At 41.1% G+C, this 25199-nt stretch overlaps 2 protein-coding genes across 4 annotated transcripts in view; one reads left to right on the forward strand and one right to left on the reverse strand.

The window, feature by feature from the left end:
* sox13 (SRY-box transcription factor 13) overlaps positions 1-3245 on the forward strand; it is a 44682-nt gene extending 41437 nt beyond the window's left edge. For all 3 annotated transcript variants that reach the window (XM_020086285.2, XM_020086287.2, XM_069513223.1), the window contains exon 14: positions 145-3245. In XM_020086285.2, the coding sequence (XP_019941844.1) occupies positions 145-430 (286 nt within the window). In that variant the 3' untranslated portion in view covers positions 431-3245. The remainder of the gene's footprint in view (positions 1-144) is intronic.
* Positions 3246-4538: 1293 nt separating this feature from the next.
* Positions 4539-23944, reverse strand: etnk2 (ethanolamine kinase 2). The gene is made up of 9 exons (XM_020087126.2): positions 23542-23944; positions 16928-17065; positions 16717-16838; positions 15269-15409; positions 12124-12266; positions 11204-11287; positions 10952-11112; positions 10789-10862; positions 4539-8879 (listed from the first exon to the last, which is right to left on the reverse strand). The coding sequence occupies exons 1-9, from the start codon at positions 23686-23688 to the stop codon at positions 8807-8809; spliced, it is 1083 nt and encodes a 360-aa protein (XP_019942685.1). The 5' UTR covers positions 23689-23944; the 3' UTR covers positions 4539-8806.
* Between the last annotated feature and the right edge of the window lie 1255 nt (positions 23945-25199).

A 25199-nucleotide genomic window follows, 5' to 3' on the forward strand; every position in this document is an offset into this window, starting at 1 on the left:
CAACAATCCGAAAACATTATCATTCATATTAATTTGATGTATATTTAATAATACGGTCACCCAAACCTCACCAGCTCCATTATAAGTAAGATAATTTTATGTTTGACAACCATCATGTTACAGTCTAACTCTATGTCTTTTCAGTCAAACAGAGCCGCAGCAGATCCACTACTCCCACAATGATGGACAGTACGCTGGCAGCACTGGCTCGGTCTCCGTGGCAACCATGCCTTTTCACCCCGCGTTACTGGAACATTACCTGCCACAGGTCCCGCCCGCCCCACGTCAAGTGGAGGGCCACGCCACGCCCACTTCCCTGCCCAGGGAGAGAGAGAGGGAACGAAAGAGGGAGCAGCCTCTGTACAGCGAAGGAGAGGAAAGTGACAGGGGAGAAAGGAGTGAGGGGGAACTGGTGCTCCTGACAGACTGAAGGTGGGAGACCTGAAGAAAAAATTAAAAGGAAGATGGAGGGGCTGCGAGGGTCGCTGCGGAGGGGGTGGTGATCTTAGTTGACAGCCCGAGAGGACAAATGGAGGATGAACCATGGAAAACAGGGATGGCTCCTCTGTAGGGAAATGTCACACATGCTCCCTTGTCAATTCGTAGTCTCCAGCAAAAGCTGGCCCTACAAACACACACACACACACATGAACTTGTAAACTCTTATCTTACTTATTTCCCTTCATAGGCATCATTTCATCAGCTGCTTTGTATTAGAATACAGAATTGGATTTTAATGTCATTAATGTAACGTTTATGGTTTAATCCCTTGCTTATTTTTTATCACCATGTTGACTTGGTCAAACACAAAATACCCCCAGGGCTTAGATTCACCAGAGGAAAGTGTAAAATTAAAACCATAAAGGTTCCACAGAATCTGTTGGACAGCTGATGGAACAGCCAAGTTAAGGCTCTCTGGCTGGAGCAGTATGTCTACAAGTGATGAAGCTGTATGTTTTCAGTGTGTCAGTACTGTCCCCTGCTGGCAACGGTTGGTTACAGCTAAATCCAACCCTGAGTACTCATGGCTCACCTTGTCTGGGTTTGAAGACAGTTAATAATAAAAACATCACATAGGTGCTATACTGGTTAAAAAGCTGTGTAAATGGAAAAAGGTTAGACCTGCACACTGGTTCCAAAACACAACATAGGACAACATTGCACTCAAGGTAGACCTTTGCTATGTTAAAGGAAAAAATAGACCTAATGAAGATGAATTGCACTTGGATCAGTTTGTCAGTGTGCAGACATTATTGGAATTGGGCAAGTTATAATATCAATATGATCTCAGGCTTGCTGTTATATCTCTGAGCGTAAAGTGTAAGAGTCTTTTTGTGTCTTTTAATCAGTCTCACTAAAAAAAACTAAACAAGGGGGCAGGTATCTGGTAAATTGGTCGTTCAACATAGGTACACCAGAGTAAATATTCTAGGTCTGGGATCTCTCAGTGCACCTATAGGTTTTCAATCCAATATCAATAAAAACATTTTTAACCCTAAATATGCTGTAAATTGACAAACGTCTATTCCTCGCCCTCCCGACATCACACTGTACTGTTGAGCTGTGCTGCATTAGGCTGTATTTGTGTGTCTATCAGTTCTCATAGCACGGTGGGTCGACCCGAGGCCTACCTGTTTTTTATACCTCTGTGTTTGCTTCTTTGAGTGTTTATTGATTGTCGTGTTGAGCACCTCTTATCTGTGTATTCAAATGTCTTTTAAAATGCAGCCCCCCGCACCACTGCAAGAAATATTCATTGCTTTTTTCCCTTGAAAAACGATGTTCATTTTCTTGATGCTGGTGTGTTGGGGCTTGTTCCATTTTTTTTCGAATTTCCTGAACCTCCACTGGAATTCATTTCTGACTTGAAGACTGAATATGAAACTAAATTACATTTTTGCAGTGACAGATCAGTCAGTAGCCAAACAGTCTTCTCATTTCATCTTTCACTTTGTTCCACAAACAACTTACAGATAAGACAGATCATCCCTGTCCCTGTTTCACACTGGAGAGGAAGCAGCTGGTATAACCTTGCTCTCTTGTGATGGATTTGGAAAAAGACTAAAACAAAATACAAACAATGGTTATTGTGACAACTCCAACAACTCTGGCCAAAGTAAAAGGGACACACCACTGGTCAAATAATGAGAACAAGACACCTAAAATATCCACAAGGCCCCATGGCTGTGTTGCTACTTGACAAAAATTAACTTGCTTAGGTACATTGAGATTTATTGAAGCACTTAGAATAGGCCTATATACCATGTTCTTAGAAAGTAAGGTGTGATTTGTGGATGGATGTAATCACACTAAACTGGTTGATTTGGAAATTAAAAATTCTTCTCTTGTAGAAGCCTATACAAGTTATTTTTGTATACATTAGCTGTGCGGTTAGACATGTTGATTTGCCTCATGCTGCAAACTGTGCTTTAAACTCCCCTGAAGTTTCAAGTAAAACCACCTTAAGGGTGATTGCATTTTGAATAACTTAGGGAACAAGACAGCTTTTGTTCCAACAAGCATGCTACCTGATGCTTGCGGTTTACTTTCTGCTAAGTGGCTATAAATTCCAAAATTGACAGAATAACTCAGAAGATGAGAAATGCTGAGTAATCTGAGACTACAGAAGCTTAATTAGGATTCTGGTGCAGTTCAAACAATATGTAAGACCAAAAGAGCTGCGTGGCGTCCTCCCAGTCTAAATGAAGGAGGTACTGAGGTTTTTTTGTGCATTCCACAATTACTTATCAGCAGCTCAACACGAGGCCGCGTCAAGTAAATACAACCATAACAAAACGTGCTACAACCTCCTCGTCAGCATGATCAGCTAAAAGCATGTTGCTATTACCCTGTGGTAACCTGTGGCTAACACTTCTGGCCACATGGGTAGTGTTGGTGTCTTTGTTCTCATCACTCAATAAACGTGTTGACCAGTGGGACAATATAACAAAAACTCAACACAAGGTTGACAAATCAAAAAAAGCAGGGAAAGAAATTCCAGACGTCAGGGCTGTGTAGAGTAAGGATGCTGGCTTTTGTGTACAGAGATGGATATCAGAGGAAAGTGTTTATCTTATTTTGGTGGAGACACCATGAGGAGTCTCCGGCTGTTACCCCTGCTGATGTACATATAAAAAGAGACTATTTTGTTTATAAGAGCTTGTGTAATTTAAAGGTGTACATTTCTCTATGTTTTCAGAGTTGTGTGTTTTTTTTCTTGAAAGACAATAAATTGGTTGTGTAAATTGTGTTTTGTTTTTTTAAATGCACAAGTTTCAGGGTTGTGGGAAACTCTCCCTACAGGCCCTGGTTGGTTCAGTAATTACTTTGCTTTATATTTCAGCTCTCACAGAGGTCGTTCCCTGGGTTATACACCACCTCAGCTCAACATTCACATATTAGGACACCTTGTTCCATACCAGATTTTTTGCCTTGCCACATGTCAGTTAACCAAAAGCCAACCAGGACACTTTGAGAAGCAGATATTTTAACACTAACACTGCTGTGACATGTCGACTATATCTGGCAGGAGTAAGTGTGATCAGCTTAACACTTGGTTCATGGGATTGTGTGATGTAGTAATTGCATGGCCATGTTTCCTTTTAGTAAAATGCAATTATAAATGTTGCCAATCCATTTATAATTACTTAGAATGCCACACTTTAAGCATAGAATTAATCAATCAGTAACATGTCAACTGGTTTGCAGTTATTTGTTAGCATGACTTTAATGGTCGTGGTATTCCCAATTTAGAATGAGCGATAAGAAAAAGCCAGTCAGTCATAAAAATAATAAATCATGAGTTCTTCAATCGTAATTAAGCAGTTCTGATTGTAGATAATTGACTAATAACCATCGAAGTGAAGAGTGTAATTATGAGTGTGGGGATTTGACTGACATCACCTGAAACAACCCACGACTATCAACTGCAAAGATCCTGATTGGTGCACAGAAATACATGAATGTGCTGTTGCAAATCTCTCAGATGAAAAAAAAACTGAAGACAGAGAAAAGCACATTCATGCATGATCCCATTGATCATGGTAAAAAGCTAAAAGAAAAATAACACAAAATAGCTTTTCACTGACTTTAAATGAATATTTTTTTAAGTATGATGATAATCTGAAATTGTCCCTGTAAAACCTTTGAGATTACTTTCTTAATATTAATCTGCTGCAGATTCTGAAAGGTATACAAGTGTCACTCAACACACAGTAGCTCCCACTGGTGGTTTGGTAGTGAAATGCGTTTTGATAATTCTACTGGCACTGATGTAAATGGCATCAAAAGACTTCCGTTGTCTACCATCATGGAAGTCATCACCATGGTGTTTGTCAGCTTGTGTGTGTGTGCTTTTGGCAGGATGTCCTCCAACACAAGCTCCGCCTTTCTTCCTCCTGCCAGGGCCATGGAACAGGGTCAGCTGGCAGACAGACACAAACACAGGAGGGAACTGGAGTCTCAACAAAAGAAAAGTCCCATATTGGCTGTTTTATGAATTCCAAAGACATTCTGAGACCACAGAAACCACAAGTAGACAGGTTTTTCCTCATTTTATTCATTTTTATGGAAATATTTACTGTTAAATAATAACTGTTAAATAATTCTTGCAACTCCTACAGAGATGTGAAGGATCACTGTAGTGTAAAGTAAGCTTCACAGTATTTCTTACAGTATTTACATCCTCCATTTCCACTGGCCGCACACACTGACTCAGTGGATGAGCACATTACAAAGTAACATCTACAGGCCAAACGCTGGCTCGCTCTACATTTCATGTCAAAGCATTTACAAAAATTGAATATCGGCAATAACAAGAAACAAAAATAATCAGTTATCTGTACAGTGTTTGCACACAAAAATAGTTAATCTCAAATGAACTGCAATGCAAACTCTCTGAAGCTAACCATTTTGGTATGATTGGAAAACAATAAAAGAAAATGTGTGAAATACATTGTTAGATTCACCCAATAAATAAACCCTTTTTAAAACTGCTTTCAAACACCCTAAAAAGGCCAAACACAAAGAGGGGGAAATCTTTGATGGCCAGAATAGAATAGGAAATTCAGACAGACAGTCTGGAAACAGAGTGGTCACCACAGAAACTGTGAAAGTGTATCATGAACTTCATGAAATATTCACACTAGCTTCTCGTTTGGCTTAGTGTCACCTTACCTAGTATGTAGTGATGAAGTCAATGTTGATTCTTTTAAAGTTAATAAGAAACATCAATTATTCAGAGAATCAATGTGATACTTGCATGAAGTTTAACTTCTCCTTTTCATTCTATGGAGATTTTCAATTTTCCATTTCAGTTACACAAGAAATTGGTGACAAACATTCTGATTCTACACTACACGGTGGGTAGGGTGAGAAAAATTAGCGCAATCCTGTGAGGAATGTTTTTAGTTCAACCCTACAGCCTTTAACACTAGTGTCCAGACCAACTAGTTCCCGATTTCATTTCAGAGGAAATATAATAAACCTGCCCTAAAGTGTGTCAACAGATGAGGTCCACTCAGGGTCAGTGTCCATTAGGTGAATGGAGAAGCTCATCGAGTGCAAATGCCCTCTTCATCTGGGCTAAATTCCGAACAGGGTATTAGGATTGTGCATTCAAGCAGCAAGCTCACTAATTTGGCCTTTGTCTTCAAATCTACTAAGCAGATTACTCCACTACTAGGTCCCTAAAATAAGGGCCTCTCGATTATTCTCACACTAAAAATGAACTACTGCTGTGGATGATTGCGCTTGCGGGGTTTTTTTTCCCAAGAAAATTCTGTTGGTTGGTTTTTGCTCCCAAATAATTGTCTTCATATCAGTTCATCTTCCTCTAAGTAACTCTTCAACCCATTTAGCCTCACAGAGCCCTAAAATGAGTTATAATTCACATTCAGACAGCTCTAATCATCACCTCTGAGTCTCAGAACCATGGACACATTTCAGAAATAAATGTGATCCCTCTAAAACCACTATTATGACTAAAAAAACATCATCATCAGTTAGTCTCTGTCGGTTCTGTTGTTTAAAAGGCCGCAGCTCACCTGGGAAGTTATTTAACCTGTCAGTTGCACAAGACCTCGTGTGGGGGACAAACATTAAAGCTCAGTGTCAACCTCCTGGGGGGTCAATGTGTGTGTGTGTGTGTGTGTGTGTGTGTGTGTGTGTGTGAGAGAGAGAGAAGTCCCTCCTCTTTTCTGCAGCCCAGCATGAACTAACACTAACAGCTTCAGAGATTGTAGTTTACGTTGATCAATCCGGTCCGAACAGATCAGTGATACTTCCTTTATGGGGAGGAGGACTGATCCTGTCCTGTTCATTATGGGAGTGTGTGTGTGTGTGTGTGTGTGTGTGTGTGTGTGTGTGTGTGTGTGTGTGTGTGACGTTGAGATTTTAAAATAGTTTACCACCTCTCAGCCTGTTGTATCTTTTTTCTGCGACACGACTCAAAATGACCCGAAAACAGCTGAGATTTTTATCAATCTTTGAAAAAAAATAGACAATTCATAGACTAATCAATAATCAAAAATAAGTGATAGTAAATATGATCTTTAGTTTTAATCAAGTGATATCAATTGAGTTATTTCAGCCTGGAACTGGAGATGAAAGAACCAAAGAGAAATCCTGCATTCCAATCTGGGAATTTCAAGTTTGCAAGACATGGGTATCCATCAATCAGGGAAGGTCTGACAATAGATGTTAACAAGTTGCATTAAGGGAAATATAAAATCAGTGTTTCGGCAGTTTGAACCCATACTAGAGTAAAGTCAGGATATTTTAGTTTATTCAATTTTGATTTGATTTTTATTTATCCGTCTCGTCTCCCCCCTAAATGCAATATTCAATTGCCAGAGTACCTCTCTGGGCCAGACAACTAAAACTGCAGAGTAATAACTCCAGAGTGGACATGGTGCAAAGAGACCCAATGGGAATCGAACCATAGCCTCAAGCTGAGATGAGGAGCAGGTTACTAGAGCTTTACATTTGCAGAGTGAAGTCAAATTTGGAAATCTGAACATCCACATCCTTGTTCAAAAGTCTCCTCTCATGTTATCTGGTACATCCCTTCTCTGTAAACGTACTTCTTTCAAACTGCACAACTGTACACTATTTTCTAATTTTCAAGTTTCCAGACCGAAATGTGTTGCTGACTCAAGTGACATCACTTGAGTCAGCAACTTATATTCAATTTATATTTATAATTTCATGATGTGGAGCAACAAAAAGTTTTCATAACCTTTTCTTTCATATTTGCAATAGAACTTCAAATACTGGAGTCCCACTTTAAGGGCTCAAGCTTTTTGAAGTGTTGATTGAGGATCTTCTCTTCACTGGAAGGGACAGAGGTGATCTCATGATGGCCAGTGAGGCCCAGAAAACCCATTCCTGCCTCTTTTTTAAAGCTGACCCTCAACACAACTTACGCAACGTGTGATTATGTAAGACAAAATGAGTCTGTCTGCGATGTGACTGGATTACAGAGTGGAGCTGAGAGCAGTCTCTAATGTTAAGTTGTCCTGTAGAACAGGTGTTACTGTCTCACGTCCGCGGACAAAGTGAGGGATGAAACTTGACTGTGGTGGGAGGAGGTTAAAGATGGTAAAGTGAGGAGCAGTAAAGCATTAGAGGAGGGGGGGATTTTCCAACAGGTCTGGAAAGTTTAACAGAGCGTGTAGCTTTAACCATAAAAGTCAAGGAGGTGGAAAAAGAAATGGACAGAGATTAAAGTGGCCTTCACATGAGTCTCCTTCATATCTACTGCTGCTCCCCTGCTCTAACTAAAACAACCCAAAGTGAACAGAAGTTGACCTGAGATGTTAAATAATCTACAGTATACGCATAAAAAATGCACATTTAGTTACTCTATCACTGACTGCTAGAACACAATAGTGATTCAACCTACTGCCAGTCTTTGAGAAGCTTTTCCTTTTGCCGCTCCGCACACTCAAGTGTCAGGTTGGTCTTTCCAGGAGAAAAGTCCACAAGCTCAAAGAAAAGTGTTTTTCATATTTCAGCAGCAGCGACAGCAGTTTGCTCAATAGTTAGAGGAGGACCCGACAGAAGCTCAAACAGCATCAATCAGAGGTAAGAAGACCGCACAGTGCCACTCATAGCAATATATGCACAGGTGGACTCTGGGAAGTACAGTGCAGAATTACCACAGCAACAAGCACTTAGCACCAAAAACTGAGAAATGCGAATGACGGATCAGGTACATTAGAATTTTAACTGTTAAAAGGAGGAATGGTCTCACTGCACACCATATGTAGAATTTGAGGAATCCCAGGTGAAATGCGTCTGTAGCCAGTTTCTGTCTGTACTAAGGCCGTGGCATTAAGCCACAGATACAATGGACAGAGAACAGGACAAACTAACCCTCCTAACAGTGTCATCCCTCTTCTGACCTTCATTACCAGCGATGTTTTTGGCTCGTGTGACGGACAGTAAAGCAGGTTTTAATCAGTGATCTCTACCCAAACTCAGACTGCTGCACTCACTACAACTGGTTCAGCTGCCGAGGGAAAGCAAGGCGTCAGGTTTATAGAGATAAATTAAGAACATACACAAGCATACTCTCACATACACACAATGAACTCATGGAAGTTTTATAGTTGTTGAGCTAGAGTTGTGACAGATGTGGAGCCAAGTCTGGAGGAATAAAAGAGCAACTGTGCTTGTTGCAGAAAAAGGATGCCAGGTAGACCAAGCAGTGCTCCATTGGCAACTGGCTCACTGAGAAGAGTTCCCACCATAAAACCTGTTACACCCTCCTGCTCATCATCTCGCCTCATCCTCTTATCTCCTCTTATTCTGGGATCTGCATGGCCATTACTGCAGGTTTGGTCTTGAAGTACTGGTTGAAGCGAAGCACAGCGTATCTGCAACAAACATAAAAATAAAAATCCTATTTGTCAGTTGATTAAACAACAGTTGGAAGGACCGATTGCTCATTAAAATGTTTTCGCCCCAAGTAGAAACTAGTTAGCCTAGCATGCTAGGTTCCACCAGTTGCAGCCTGTCAAATTGGGGCGCTGGGGCACGGACAGCGGATTAGTGTTGGTTTATGTTTCTTTAAATCTATTTGGTCGAGCTCAACACCATCACTGAGATACTTTCACTGCAAGATGACCGGCAACTGGCGACTTCGGGTGGAACTGCTACAAATCCGATAATTTCTTAACAAAAACACCCTCTCATATGAAAAAAGAGAGGATAAAGGAGCTTGGTACAAACCAACCACAGATTTACAGATTCAGCAGCCAGCAAGTGATCGAGGACGAGCTTACACCCGGGGCTTCTCTCCTCTTGTTATGAGAAACAGAGTTGACTGACTGGATGTCATGTAATGTCATGCATGTAAGTCATGTCTTTTATTGCTTTCCCTGTTTGCTATTTTAAAGAGTCTGCACAGACGTACTGTGGATAACGACGGGGGTGTGAGACCTAAAATATCTCTCTGAAAAATGCAAACGCCATGACAGTTCCCACAGTCACTTAGACACAATGAGGCCACATTTTTGCAGCGATGAAGGCTACAAGAGTGGCATATTTTGTGTTGTGTTGGTTTTGTTGAGTCTAGTTTAAGTTTGTTTGTCCAATACATTTTATCACCAGTCGCCACTTGTTTCCACCTATCATAGTGGAATACAAACGTGCACATAAAACATACTAGTTCCCACAAGGAAAATGTATTATAGTTAGTTTAGCTTGCTAACGTTAACCCTGATTCACACCAGACTATACTCTCATTCATGTAATTTTAACATCTGCTGAGTCACTGGTAGTTCTCATACATTCATTGTTTTGTTTGTCTTAAATTATACAAAGGAGGATAACTATCTAGCATTAGCTGTCTCTCCTGCATGGGTCCAGTTGTGGAGTACAGTAAATCACCAAACAGTCAATACTCTTTTCGTTTGAATGCATTCAGGATAAAATAATTTAATAATTAGCTTTACCAGACAATGAACCTCTTTAGGGCCACTTCCTCTCTGTAAATCACTAGTGGAGACAAACCTGGGCTGCGTCAGAAAGTCCAATTAATCTCCTTTTCAAACCACTATTCCTTGATCCTGATGCAAAATGTCTCCACTCACCCTTCATTTTTTTTTTTTTCAAAGTACAGTAACTGCATTTGTAGCAGGAGATATGTGCAGACCGTGCAGTTCAGTGATAAAGGAAAGTTATTGCTGTACTTTTAAAGAAAAGTTTAATATGCTTGTTTTTTAACGTGACTCCAGACTGGACAGATCAGGAGCGCAGATGATCATGTGACGATTTCCGTTAGTTCTGAATCTTATCATGAGAATAAAACTGTTATTTTATTCCTATATACACTTGGACCTGCCCATGTGCAACTACAAGGTTGCATCACTTTTTTATGTTGCTGCCAAAAATGTCTTCTTCTTTCCTTTCGTATAGGATGGTCCTGTGTTTCCCATGCTTAAGGAGATAAAATAGGAACAAATGAATTGAATTTGAACAGCTCTTATCATGAAGGCCTCTGACATACTTCCAGGTCCTTTCACTCAGTTAGGAACCTTCCTGAGAAATGGACAATTTGACTCTGGTGTCTTATTGTTACCGGAGTGTGGGCAGGAGGTGTTAAGCTGAATGGACGCTTATAAGGGAAACGAGAGACAAGCTGACTTTGGGTTTTTCAGTTTCAACCTTTCATTAAGTTCTGTTTTACCCACACTGACAGATTCTTTTCAGACAAAGTCCAAAATGTAACTTGATGTAAGCAATAGTCTACACAGGGGGCACCACACAGTCACACACACTTACCCAAGGAAGTCAAAATCGATGGAGGAGTATTTTGCCTGGATGAGTGCCCAGAAGCCCCAAAAGAAGTGAGAAGCCTTGTGGGAGACAAATCAGATATCAGGTGTGGTTAAGTCATGTGAGACATAGGGTGCGAGCGTGTGTTTGCCAACATTTTCTTCCTCACCAGAGCAAACTTGTTGACCTGTACGTAGAGCGTCTCCAGCTCACGCGGGCTGACCTCCTCTGTCTTCTTGGTGAAGAGTTTGTAGGCCTGCAGGTAAACTTTGAGCCAGTCCATTTGCATTTCCTGACTGGGGTACAGCCCATAGTCCAACTCTGCCATACCTGATCACATTAACTTGTGTAAGAAGCTATACTGCAGTATATGGATTTATGATTTACTCTCACAGAAAAATCACGCTGTGGTTCAACAAACCTGCAAACTCGTTGAAGTGGTTGCCGATGTCGAAAGCCTGGTAGTTGTAGCTGGAGTATTCATAGTCTATGAACCGAACATGACCTGAAAACACATCACATGTACAGAGTATTAAGATTTAAGTGCTTAAACTTGGTATCTTCACTCCCAAAAAGCAACTAAGAACACATTTAGTCTGAGAAGGGTGCAGCTTTAATCCTAGTGAGGAAAAATGGAATGCCCGACTTCAGAACTCAACTAACCGTTGATGTTCCGATAAGGGCAGAGTGGCACCCAGTGGTGTTATTGGATGTCCTAACAACTCATACATTGACAGTTTTAGACTATAGCCGAGTTTTTAGACATTAACTGTAGAAAATTTATAGAAAAACGGGTCCTAACATTTTCCAGAGATTGCATTTCACGTATTAAGAATGCAGCAGGAGATTGTCCGAATCTTTAACAACAACAACAGAAATTTTCTGGAACATTTCTAATACTGGGTTGAGCATGCAGAAGGCAGGACATAACTTTGATGCCCTATACAAAATCCTGATTGTTTGCTGTCCTAAATGGTGGAACGAGCTCCCCATTGACATCAGGACAGCAGAAAGTCTTCATATCTTCTGCCGCAGACTAAAAACACATCTCTTCCGAATACACCTTGGTTGAGAAGTTGGTGTTCAATAACCATTGTCAACTATCAAAAATATATTATATATATTGCACTTACATGTAGCACTTGTAGTTTGGCTTTTTTTGGTACACGGTTGAATGCACTTTGGAAGTCGCTTTGGATAAAAGCGTCAGCTAAATTATATGTAATGTGTAACTCCACATCGCAGATACAGTATCTGTATGACGTTTAGTGCTGCAGTGTGATGAGATCACTCTGTTTGTTGTTGATAAACAAATCTGCAATGCCTTTTTACCATACCCACCCTCTTTGCTGTTGTGTATGATGTTCTTGCAGAGCAGGTCATTGTGGCAGAGCACCACAGGGGAGCCAAGTGTGGAGAGATGCTCCTTCATCCACACCATCTCCTGCTCCAGCACAGCCTTGCTGGGAACCTCCTGCTGGATCCTGGGCAGCGAACACAGAGACGTTTCAAGAGAGAAGAAAAGGTCAGCACACTTCAGGTTCTGCAAACACAACACTGGGCCCTGTGTGCATGGTAAAGGAACGTGACAGGAAAAAATCTAAGTATTGTGGATTTAAATAAACCACCCTTCATTGTTTTGGTATTGTTGCTGAGCAGGAACAAACTATGTGGGATGAGATCGACATGCACTGACAATGCACAGGCTCTGCGGGGCACTGCCCAGCTGTTCTCCTTGGATCACAGTGACATTATGTTGGACCTTTTCCAACTGTGTGCATGTCACAGGCCCAGTGAACGTTGACGTGTCAGATTCAGTTCACCTTTGTCTGTCTGACAGTCGTATAATTGGCTAGTCGAGAAATGGTTAAGTCACAGAGTCAGAGTCTTAGCCAACCAGGCCGGAGTGCTGAGCAGAGATCCCTGTGCTAACTGTAATGGGCTTATAAAACTTAATCCACGGTCACAGTCAGCCTGATAGCAGGAGATGAGAGACAACAGAGAGGGAGGCTGGGTATACAAACGCACACACGGAAAACATTACATAGTTTCCTGGAGACTTTCTCTAATCTTAATAATAATAATAACAATAATTATTACTACTACTATCCTGACTCCCTCCTTATAGTTAAAAAGATCCTACAAGGAACTTTTCATTATTGATGATTTTAGCACATCTGTGGACAAAGGCTGTAGTGTTTCCACTGTCACCTGCTGTAAAAACCTTGGTCCAGAAAGTATGTGTAATTGTTTGTTGAAGGATTAAAATAAAAGAGAAACTAAAAAGACAAATGTAGCAAGTTTAGGACACACACTAAGAAAACCATGACACTGCAGCACTCATTAGTTATTAGTTAATAATATAATATGTATTACTTTAAATACTCTTCTCAGACCACTGTCAAAAATAAAGATACATAAAATATGAACCCATTTGTCAGTAAAGACAATCTTGTAACAATATTATAACTGTAGCCCGGCTAGCTTCCCTCGCCTCTGTTTCCTCTCCATCTGCCTTAACATGGACTTTTCCACTCCGACTATCATAAATTGTTGCTCTGACTTCATGGGTAAACCGTCCCGGTGAAAGAATTGAGAATAGTTTATAGAAAAGGCAAATCTTCTCACTGATTGTCTCATTTGCTGTTGTAGGTCATAAAAAGGCGGCAATATTAAAATAAGACCTTTTCATAACTAGTTAACACCATGTAGGGGCTTTAAATTATTCATTTTATGAGGAATTGCTTTTTGTCCTCATAAGCAAGATAGGACTCGATTCTATGACTATGTAAAGAGATTTAGGTCTCCACAGCATTAGTAATGCCTAGACAACACACATCCTCTCCTCAGAGTCTTCCTGACTCGCTGCCTCACCTTCACCTGCTGCTCCTCCCAGATCATTCACCGGGAGGAGCAGCATTCACTCCCTGTCTCACACAATTATAGCACAGACGTCATAATGCTGATATGAGGGATGTAACCAGTGTTTAATGTCATCGCTAATAAAAGAACATGGTATTACACTGGAATATCACACGTCACACAGACATCTGCCGGTTCTTTGCAAAAGCCCATTAAAATGTGGGTTTTATACGCCGTGCTCCAGACGGTGTTGTAACAAGTGTCTGCTGTCCAGGAGTTGGGCAATCGAGCTGTCTGTGTTACCAAGGAAGAGAGGAAAGTGACCTGATACACAGAGCTAAGCAAACATCTGCTGGCCCACTGCATGCCTCAGACTCCATAATCCAGTGGCCTGTTACTGTTACAGTTATATAAGCCACATGTTGGACTTAATCTAATAGCCAACAGAACAAAGATATCAGCTGTGACTGGGCAGCTGGCCCGGTTATGAAACTGTCCACCTTTGTCCACAGGTTCAGTGTCAAGATACAACGTGGCCAATCTTCAGCGTGAACTCCAATTAACTCTACAGTGTCTGATCAGAAAACAAACTAATTATCATCAAGTGTTCCCTGCCAATAGCCAATATTAGCATTTGCAGCTGTCTACTCATAAATTTGCCAGAAACATTGTGTGGTCAGCATTACACTTTATTTCTTCACTTACAAAGTGAAGCATTGCTGATGTCAACTCTTGTCTTGCTTTTATTCCTATCACCTCTTTGCTTCTACTGAAGTTAACTTTCTATCCTCGAGGGGCGTATTGTATCCCTTTGGCTTGTAAATGAAATGATGACTGAAGTTGTTGGCAAGTGACCATCACCATCACCATCACATGTTGATAGGTACAGCACTTTTAACTTCAAAATAACAAGACTACAAGTCTAGACAGCCACGCTAGCAGGTCTGCTAGTCTGAACTTATGTATAGTAACACTATGTTTTCAATGCAAATATGCTAACTACATAAGCCCCCACAAAAGACAATGGTTTGTCCATTGACGATGGCTGACAGGCATCACGATGTTGAGCCAACATTGTAATAAGATCATTGTGACAGGATTACGACATACAAGATAAATGGGATAAATAAATGCATGATGGTATATGTTGCTCAGCCACCATCAGTTTTACACTACTTTTCACAATGCACTGTAGGATACAATAATTCTATATAGGATATAAAAAAATGCAACAAAATGCTCACAATATAGTGATTAGTGAGTGATTTCAGCAGTCATCATCTCTTTTCAAGCTTAGGTTTGGAGACTTTGAGATTGGCTAGTTTTGACGGCTAGATAATTACACGTTAACTTCATTTGATCTTTTTTGAATGGAGAGAGTACCTGTGTAACATCTGCTCCTACAGAGCTGCATCACGTTTAGCTTTGATGTTGCTAAGCCAGAGAGCATCTTGTCATTGTGCTATAATGCAACCTGAATCTCTCTCCAACCACATGATAGTTCATAGTACATGGGGTGGTATTTTGTGTCAGGTTGGGTTGAGGTAATTGATAAACACATTTTTGAGGGTTGTGTGGTGCAGACTGGCTTTCATAAAAGGTTCGGCAGGACTCCAGATCTGACCTGATGTTGGAGGCTTGCTCTGTGAACTCTGTGGCCACAAGAGAGAAGTATTTCCTCATCTTGATCCAGAGGTTGGGTTTCGGGATGCAGCCGTTGTGTGCATGGATTGCATGGATACGAGCCATCTCCCTGGCTATCATTCTGAGAGCACGCACACACACACACACACACACACACACACACACACACACACACACACACACACACACACACACACACACACACACACAAGAAAGAAAGAAAGAAAGAAAGATTACGACAGGATTTTCAACATATAACAATTACATTGTTTTCTCCATGATTAAAAATAATTCCAAGGATCCAGTGATATGCTTCAGGGTTAAGATAAGGGAAGTTCTGGGAATAAGTATAATGAAAACAACTGAGCACTTCATGTAATACACACCAAAGCCATTGAGCATTACCGAATAAAGAATTTAATTTGACTGCTTTGGGCACATTTCTGTTATAATACATACACACTAGCAATTCTTTTGTAATAGGGATGTCACGATATTAAATTTTGGTGCCACGATTATTGTCAGAGGAAATATCACGGATGTCACAATTTTCATGATTATTGATACTATAGAAGGACAAAGACACAACAAACAACATCTAATTGTATAGCTAATGAACTAAAATATGTATTATTATCATCAATATCCAGTTTGGCTATTTAAAAGTAATTTATGTAAGCTATTTTATGTAGTTGCCTTATTGTGGAAGGTTGGTCAATGAATTTGTGTTTCCTGTTGTCATAGGCAGTGTATCTGTATGGGACTTTTATTGTGAAGGGTCACTGAGGGAAGTTGTTCTGTTTTGGGAGCAAGGTGTTGTTTAGTTGTGGAAAAGTAAACTGTCCTGTTCAAGCCACATTCTTCATGTCCTTATTATACTATTACCTCTCAGTATAGGTAAATTAAACTCTCGGCTACATTTATAATGGTTAATAGAGAAGTGCGTGTCAGCCGCTCATGCGGAGCTGGTCAGGAACTGAAAGTAAACAAGGATTTCTCCTCTGATAGAGTTCTTTGTCCGGCCTTGGTGGAAATAAGACTTAAGTCAGTTCCCTTTTCTCAAGTAACGTTTCAGTGGCTGGTGCAGACAAAATGTGACTCGCGAGAGAGGCTGGACACCATAGTTAGATATCATAGTTTTTACAATTCTTATGGTTAGGAAAATGTGACGCTATGAAACTGTGGATATTATAAAATCAGTTAAGCGTGACATCCCTGTTTTGCACAAATGTATTTTTGTTTGTGTTTGTTATTTGTTTCATTTGTATCATCTGCATGTATCTAATCTGTGTATGCTTTACTTTGGTCTCTCCTGCTATGTTAAGGGCATTGAGCAAAAGTCTACCTCCCAATATTTTATTAATGTATCATCTCTGGGCTACGCCTGTAAAAATCCTGAGCAGCCCAATGACTCTACCATGTCCACACCTGAGCAGGGAAGGATCCCGGACATCCTGCGTCCCAAGAGCGTCACCCTGCATGAACTCATAGCAGATGCCGTTCTGAAAGGTGCAGTAGAGGCGGGGAGCACAGCCATTTGCATGTAGCACCTAAGCATGAGGCACACAAAAAAAACACAGCACATGAAACAAATCTGTGGTGCTTAAAGAGAGTGCACACACACCCATTTTTACACTACCTGAAAGCTTTTGAGCTCATTGTCTCTGTCCACAATCAGCTCTGTCTTGTTGCCGTATACTCGCACCAGCACCACATCGTCCGGACTTTCCTCCACGTAGCAGCCCACCAGCTTGTTGGTGGTTCCATCAGTGAAGAGCTGGGAAGAAAATGATTCATATGATATAGTGGAGCAGCCTGCAGTGTACAGCACCATGGTGGTTCCAAAGCAACATTCTTGAATCAGTATCACACGTATCTTCAGTCCACAGTTGCAACGGTGCATGTGATTGTTTAGGAATATAAATAAAGATAAAGGCTGCACCTAAGACTAAGACCAAGTCTCATCTCAAGCCAATGAGCAAATTCTTTCTTGTTGTTTCAACTGCTGTTTGGATAGTTACACCAATGACATTTTTCAAAAGCACCAACAGCATAACAGATGAGGGGCTGCAGCCAAAAAGGTTATTGCATCAGATATTTGTCAGATATACAAACAAACAGATATATAGGTAAATTCTTTTGGGTGACAGTCTCATTTAAAAAACTAATGATTGATGGGTAGCACGATTAGAAATCAACATACAAAATGAAATAAATAATAGATACATTTACCAAATGTTTCACTAGTCATGTAAGGGGATATGATAGTTAGAAGAAAACAATAGTACATTTTTTTCTAGTGCAGTAACATATAAGTCAGGAGGAAATGGTCTGATATGAAGTTAGATGCTAAAAAGTGTATGCAAAACACATGTACACAAACTGTATAAGTTGTCATGTTGAAATCTATATTATAATGGCAAAAATAAATATTATTTCAATGTCCATTAAGTTTATTGTAGTTATTTGTCATTAATTCTGTTATCATTTCCATTAGTCATGTTAACTTAAACTTCTGGTCAATTGTTTTTTTTTTTACATTTGCACAATGGAGGCACATTGAATCGTCTGCAGGTTGGTGCTGCTGTTGCATCAGTTACTGAATAAATGCTGCCCAAAGAAAAGTCTCCCCTGCATCTGAAGTTGGGCCTTAATTTTCTGGATCGCAGCACCACTCCAGTGGAAGCCTGTGGGCCAAGCCCATCCCACTGCAGCAAACACAATAACAACATATACATGTGCCCCCAGCCCAGACGCTCACTCACACATATCTGACATTCCACACGTGACTAACCACAAAGATGGGCGCACAGGCATCCCGGTTATGACCGTACATACACAAGCACACACGCCCTTGCTACCACATGACTGATCCTGTCTACCCGCCACACAATACGCCGCTAAGACCAGCAATCAATACATCAACAGACAGTGATAAGCTTGGACCCAGACAGAGGTAAACATTCATCCATATACTGTCTGACATTTTTTTTTTCCCCGATCAGTGGGTCTAGGTTCAGTGGTCTGGTAGCACGGCCTGGAACTGGCTTCCTTTGGCGGAGAAGACTCACTCTGTCTTCAGCGTGAGAAAGTTGTAAAAGGAGAGTGCTGCTCTGTTGCTACTGGCACAATCTGTCTGTTTTCAGGAACTCTGTGTGTGTGAGAGATGTTTGGAAATGACGGTTTGTATTTACAGTAAAAGTCTTCCTGTCCAGGTGGAGGAACTAAGCAGCTGTTTCTGTCAACTGTGCCCTGCTGCTTCACATCACATTTAACACTTCCCGCTTTCATCAAAACAACAGTCCCGCTGCTCGAGAACATCCTTCCTGACACATCCAAAATAACCAACACTAAACTTAATCTCACATCTTCGTCACTCGATCATCTGCTGTGACTTGAATATATTGACAGTCATGCAGCTTTGCCATGCCACACCTGGACAATAGCTTCCGGTGGGAAAAAGCTGCTTGGATGACAGTCATTGAGAAAAGCCACGGAAGTCATGGCTTTCAGCAAGCGAGGTGTTCTGGGTGGCAGGTGTGTTGTCAGATCCACAGAGATTAGCCAGCAGGATGTAAACACACGGTTGCCATAGCTGGGTGAGAGTCACAGCAGTAAATGGCATCACTCCATTGACTTTGATCTGACAACGAGAGATGAGTCACTTATGAGGAATCACCTTTGCATCTTCCTTTGTCTGACAGGCTGATCAACATACCTGACCAAACCACCACCATCAGCATTGGTCAAGTAGCTCATTAAAAATACATTGTGCCAAGCTTTGTGAGTCAGCAATGCCACTGTATTAGTCAACATCACATGTACTCTGAGGTTATGTAAATATAAGAATATCCCACTGACTTGCACATCCCTAAATATGTCAAATGTATGCAACACTACACTACACTCTGCATCATGAATAAGTCCATTTTATAATTTGTAAAAATATTTTTTCTATTTTCTAAAACCTCTCTCGATTTGTGGGTCATGAAAACACCAAGAACAATGACCGAAATAAGTTCATGACTTTATATTTTTATACCTGGCAAACTTGTATTATTACAAATGAATCTGAATGGAATGAACTATACGACTAAACTTCAAAAGACAAAGAGTCGAGACACTTGTAAATCAAAAATTTAAACTCTAAGTCTGCTAAGAATAATTTTTTTAAGTATTTGAGTGATATGATCACATCATATCACTGAGCTCAAGTCACATTGAGAAGTTCAGAAATGTTTATATTATTAAATACACTGCTCAAAAAATGTTTTTGTGAACACTTAATCTTCACAGTATAACACCAGTTCAACTGTCAGAAACAGACTCCATGAGGGTGGCATGAGGGACTGACGTCTTCTAGTGGGACCTGTGCTCACAGCCAGCACCATACAGCTCGATTGGCATTCGCCAGAGAACATTGAATTGGTAGGTTTGCCACTGGCACCCTGTTCTCTTCTACAGATGAGGGCAGTTACACTGAGCATATATGAAAGGCGTGAAAGAGTCTGGAGATGGTGGTGGATGTTATGCTGCCTGTAGCATCATCCAGCACAACCGGTTTGGCTGTGGGTCAGTGATGGTCTGGGGAGGCAGACCCTTGGAGGGTTGCACAGACCTACATGTCACTGCCAACCGTACCTTGACTGCTGTTAGGTACCGGGATGAAATCGTCAGAGCGATTGTCAGACCTTATGCTGGTGCACTGGGCCCCGGGTTCCTCCTGGTGCAGGACAATGCCCAGCCTCATGTGGCCAGAGTGTGTAGGCAGTTCCTGGATGATGAAGGCATTGATGCCATTGAATGGCCCTCATGTGCCCTTGACCTAAATCCAATAAGCACCTATGAGACTTTATGTATTGGTGTATCCTACAACACCAAGTACCACCACAGACTGTGCACGAGCTCACTGATGCCCTGATCCAGGTCTGGGAGGAGATGCCCTAGGACACCATTCGCCGACTCATCAGGAGCATGCCCAGACACTGTCGGGGCTGCATGCAGGCGGGGGCCATAAACCCTAATGAGTCACATTATGAGTTGTTGTGATGAAATTTGTGCAAGTTGGATCAGTCAGATTTAATATTTTTACTTTGATTGTCAGCGTGGTTTTGAATCCAGCCTTCAATGGGTTGATGATTTTGGTTTCTGTTGATGGTTGTTACGTCATTTTGTTCTCAAACAGAAAATTAGTCAGTCAAGGTGGTGGGAAGGAGGAGGAGGAGGAGGAAGAGGGCGTGGCACTGTAGGTCCCACGACAACGACAGGCATGCTATCCGGTTGTCAGATTTAGCTTCTTTCTCGATAAAAAAGAAATGTAAATGTAAATATATTTAACTATAAATATATTTAACCTACAGATGCCGCTATTCCGCCTCATTGCGATGCGGCCTTATTTTAACCTACTGTCTATGCATGCGGGGATGCGGAATATTTATATATTTATTTATTTTCGGGGGGACGTAGTCAAGGCGGGGGCCGTTGTTGTCAAGGCAGCCGCCTTAACTATAAAGCGCTGCGGGAAACCCTGCCTTCTGTTTTTTGAGCAGTGTATTTCATTTCAACAGTACCACAGAAATAGTTCAGACACCACACTTTACATAAAGTATATGGGCAGTATTACTTCACTACTTCTTAGCAACTAAGATAATAACACAAACAGGCACATAATGCAGCCACTTTATCTGAACTGTAGTTTCAGACTGATCGCATTAATCGCAACACAGACTGATGTTTCCCGTGCTCTTTCATTGGAAAGTGGTAGAGCTAATTATAAAACAGACATGGTGAAGGCAACAGATTAATATGCTATCTTGAAAAGAGGCCATAGTCATACTTTAGAATACTCCTGCACTTTTCTTTCTTTTGCTGCCTTGATATTCATTTGAAGAAATCTGTTGAATTTATCCTTTTTCTTTTGCTTGATTTTAAAAAGCCTGACCTTTCTGTGTGGAGTCTGCATGTTCTCCCTGTGTCTGTGTGGGTTTTCTCATGGTTCTCTGGCTCCCTAGCATAGTCCAAACATATGCAGGTTACATTCTTTGGAGACTCTAGACAGATGGAAGGTATTAATGTAAGACTGAAAGGCTGTTTGTTGGGTTGTATGTCAGCCCTGTGATGAGCTGGTGACCTGCCTAGGGTGTACTGTGCCTCTCGCACAGTGTGGGCTGGAATTGACTCCAGCAACCATTGAAAAAGCGATAAGCAGAGTAGAAATTTGATGGATTTTGATTTTTTTTAATTCTCATATCAATTAGTATAAATTCATAATGTGAAACTTGATGATTAACTGGTTTGCCAAATTTTAAAACATTAAAAAACTAATGTGACGAATTAATACTTTCATTTGTGAAAAGAAGCAATTAATTTTAATATATTTATTTACTATATTATTTTTAAGTTCTATATATTATATTTATATTTTTTTCTGTGATTTAGAAAGCCAATAATTTTTTTATCATAAGGATTTGATAACGACCTTAAGAATCATTGCTTTTTTTAGATAAGAAAAAAATCAATATTAGTTGGCTCTATGAAAAGTGCTTATTTTAAAAAAATTCCGATGTTATGGAGCCAAAATATTAATTGATTATGAAAACCATCAACAGTTGCAGCAATGCTTTTATATTAAGTACTTAATTAATATTTTCAACAGCAGCAGCAGTAGTTTAACTTAGTTCTGTAACTAATAACTAAACACTGTTGCAGCATTCTGTCCTGCGAGCATTGAGAGCAGTCTGTCACTGAAATCTGTGACTTCAGGATGAAGCTTCGTCCCACTGAGTTTTTTTTTCTGCAGATCTGGTTTTACAGTGTCTCTTTCATCCACAAGCAACAGTCCGTGAGAGCTTTTTGCTGTGACAACAAGAACCGAGTCTACAGGAGCAACAGTTCCTCTCATGCACCTCTTTGACCCTGGTTTCTGCTCCAGTCACTATGAATTCTCATGGACATCTTTTATGGAATTGAAAGGCATTAAAACTCAACACCTAGACCCTAATTTGTGACAATATTCTTTTATTATGGTACTATAATGTGCAATTTTACTTAAATATAACTAACTACTATTATCATTGCCATTACTACCTTCTATTGCCACTTCAGTTAAGCGTTAGTTTATTGTCTCATCTGTTCTGGTTCTGCCTTTACAACTAAGACACTTTATATTACTACTTTCAATTTAAATTCCATTGTTTAACCTTATAGTGCACTGTAATACTCTATTGTATATGGCACTGTTACGGTAACCTTGGAACAAGCTGACACAAGAATTTCATGGTCTTCCTATCTTAACAACTAGAGCAGTTACATATTTGTATATTTGCCCTAATGTCAACTGTATGTTTGCTATTTTTGTGTTTTCCCTTAAATGTACGGATGTCTCCTCTATATACATAATTTTGCCTTGTACGATGCAACTGAACTACAACATCAGTCATCAGCTTTATTTGTGGGCATTTGTTCTTTGTCCGAATGACAATATTCTCACGAAGACAAAAAGAATCGGATTATGGAACATGAGAGTTTAATTCTTCATTTTAGAGAGTATTGTTTGGACGTTGGGCTGAAATACAGGTCTTTCGATATTAAAACAGTTTTTAAGTCGATTAGTGTTGCAAATACCATGTGTGCATCAAACTGTAAACGGCATATGATATATCACTGAGCTGTTACACTTATACGTGTGGTAATCGTTTCTTTTGACAGTATGCAGTGACCTGTCATGTTTCTATTACTTAAACACTGAGGCTGAGTGCAGCCAGCTGTAACAGCCTCCATTAGGTGTGTCTTCTCCCCTGGGCAATTAACAATCCTCATGTTTCCCAACCAAACTGACCCCATGTCCCCACCAGCTGCCACTGACACCAGGGTGACAGTAGGCTTCCGTGCAGAGCACTGGCTGCCCCATGTTGTGTACTGTGGTCACATGAAGCTGTCTGATAATGGACATGACGTTAGCTCAACAGATATGATATCCCCCTCTTGTCTTCTGTGCTAATCCACTAACCGTCACTAGCTTGCTAGCATAGTTTGGAGTTCTAACTGGGGGCGTCTTGCTAGCTCAGCCCACACTGTTCCACTGAACGCCTCATTGATAAATGACAGGGAGAGCATGTCAGTGGGTGTCGTGTGTTAGTGAAGCACAGCGGGGTGTCGTGTTTCCACGGCTGCCTCACACCGCTGCAGAGCTGTCAGTCTCAGCCTGGCCACACGGTGCTGAGCTGCTGCAGCTAGCTTAGCGGTTAACGTTACCTTGGTCTTGACACGGCTAGAGTCCCATGCCGGTCTCAGCTCTTTGATGAGCCTCATCGCCCCCCCCGCCACGTCGTGTTCGTCCACGAAGATGGGGATTTTTCTGATGACCGGCGAGCCCACGGGCACATGGATCTGCGTCTCCATCCTGTAGCCGCGTATCTGGATCGTTAATCTCCGAGTCCTTCACTTCCAGAAACCGCAGCATGCAAAGTGTCGCTCGGTTTACAAGCAGCTCAATCCTCAGTGTGTGTGTGTGATTGATCGAGAGGTTGTTATCTTGCTAGCTGCAGCGGTGGTGATGAGGAGGAGGCTGAGGAAGATGACGGTGACACTGCCGGGTAGTGATGCTGGCCGCCGGTTTATCTTGGGAGCAGTCAGCCTGTACCACTTCCTCCTACTTGGCTCCGCCCTCCTGGGATCATCCGATTGTACCGCGGCCTGAGACGCACCACGACCGGACACGCCCACTCCCCCCCTTCCGAGTGCAGCCGAGTTGAGCCGAGTGAAAAGAGACGCTGCCTTCATGAGGAAATTATGGAATGAATGTGACTCCATTTATTTCTTTATTCAAAATGTACTCACACATATCACAAACTAAATATATGAATCTAGCCAGACTTCAAGTTTATTTGTGTCATCCCAGTCGTATCTGTAAAACTCTGTATCTCAGTGGGATGATCATGAAGTAAGATAAGATAAGATAAGATAAGATAAGATAAGATAAGATAAGATAAGATAAGACGAGATAAGATTCGAGGGGATGTCCATGATGGATGTCAGCTTTGCTAACACCCTCCTCCCCCCCACCTCCTCAATCAGGTCCAGGGGGCACTGCAGGACAGAGATGGCTATTTTTACCAGCTTGTTGAGCCTTTTTCTGTCCCTTTCAGTGCAGCTGCCCCCCCCATCACACCACAGCATACTGTGGAGGCCAGTACAGTGTCAAAAAAAGTCCTCAGCAGAGTCCTGCACACTCCAAAGGACTTCAGTCTCCTCAGAAGATGGAGGTGCTCCCTGGTTGTCCAGGTGAGAGAGGGATCTGTGCAGCAGGTACAGGACTGCATCGTCTAACCCGATGCCCAGACGATATGCGAACTGAAGGGGATCCAGTTCGGAGCTCGTAAGGGTCCGTAGGTGGTTCAGCACAATCCTCAGGTACACAAGGTTGGGATCAGAGCAGCCAAGTGCATGCATGTCCCAGAGTTAAAATGTTTAATAGTAATAATAAAAACACTGACTTCTAAAGGTCCAGTGTGTAAGATTTAGGTAAAAGGAATCTATTGGCAGAAATTGAAAATAAAGTAATCCTAGTCATGTTTTCACTAGTGTGTTTCATCTAAATTGTACTGATTATTGTTTTCTTTACTCTAGAATGAGCCCTTTATATACTTTATATTTACATCAGGTGGGGGTCCTCTCTACAGAGGCAGTCATGATCTTTACTGTCGTCCAAACTGTATAAACTAAACCTTTTGAGTTTTTATGACAACGGAAGGTTTCCACAGGTTCTTTTTCATGTTTGGAAGAGGAGGGTGAGATGAGGAGTATTCAGCTGCAAAATGCAACTTCAACACTAGATGTAACTAAATTCTACACACTGATCCTTGAAGGCCCATTCTGGACTTGTACAGTACATTTCAGATCTTTTGACTCCA

The sequence above is a fragment of the Paralichthys olivaceus genome, chromosome 2 (assembly GCF_024713975.1).
Source record: "Paralichthys olivaceus isolate ysfri-2021 chromosome 2, ASM2471397v2, whole genome shotgun sequence".
In the NCBI taxonomy this organism is placed as follows: Eukaryota; Metazoa; Chordata; class Actinopteri; order Pleuronectiformes; family Paralichthyidae; genus Paralichthys; species Paralichthys olivaceus.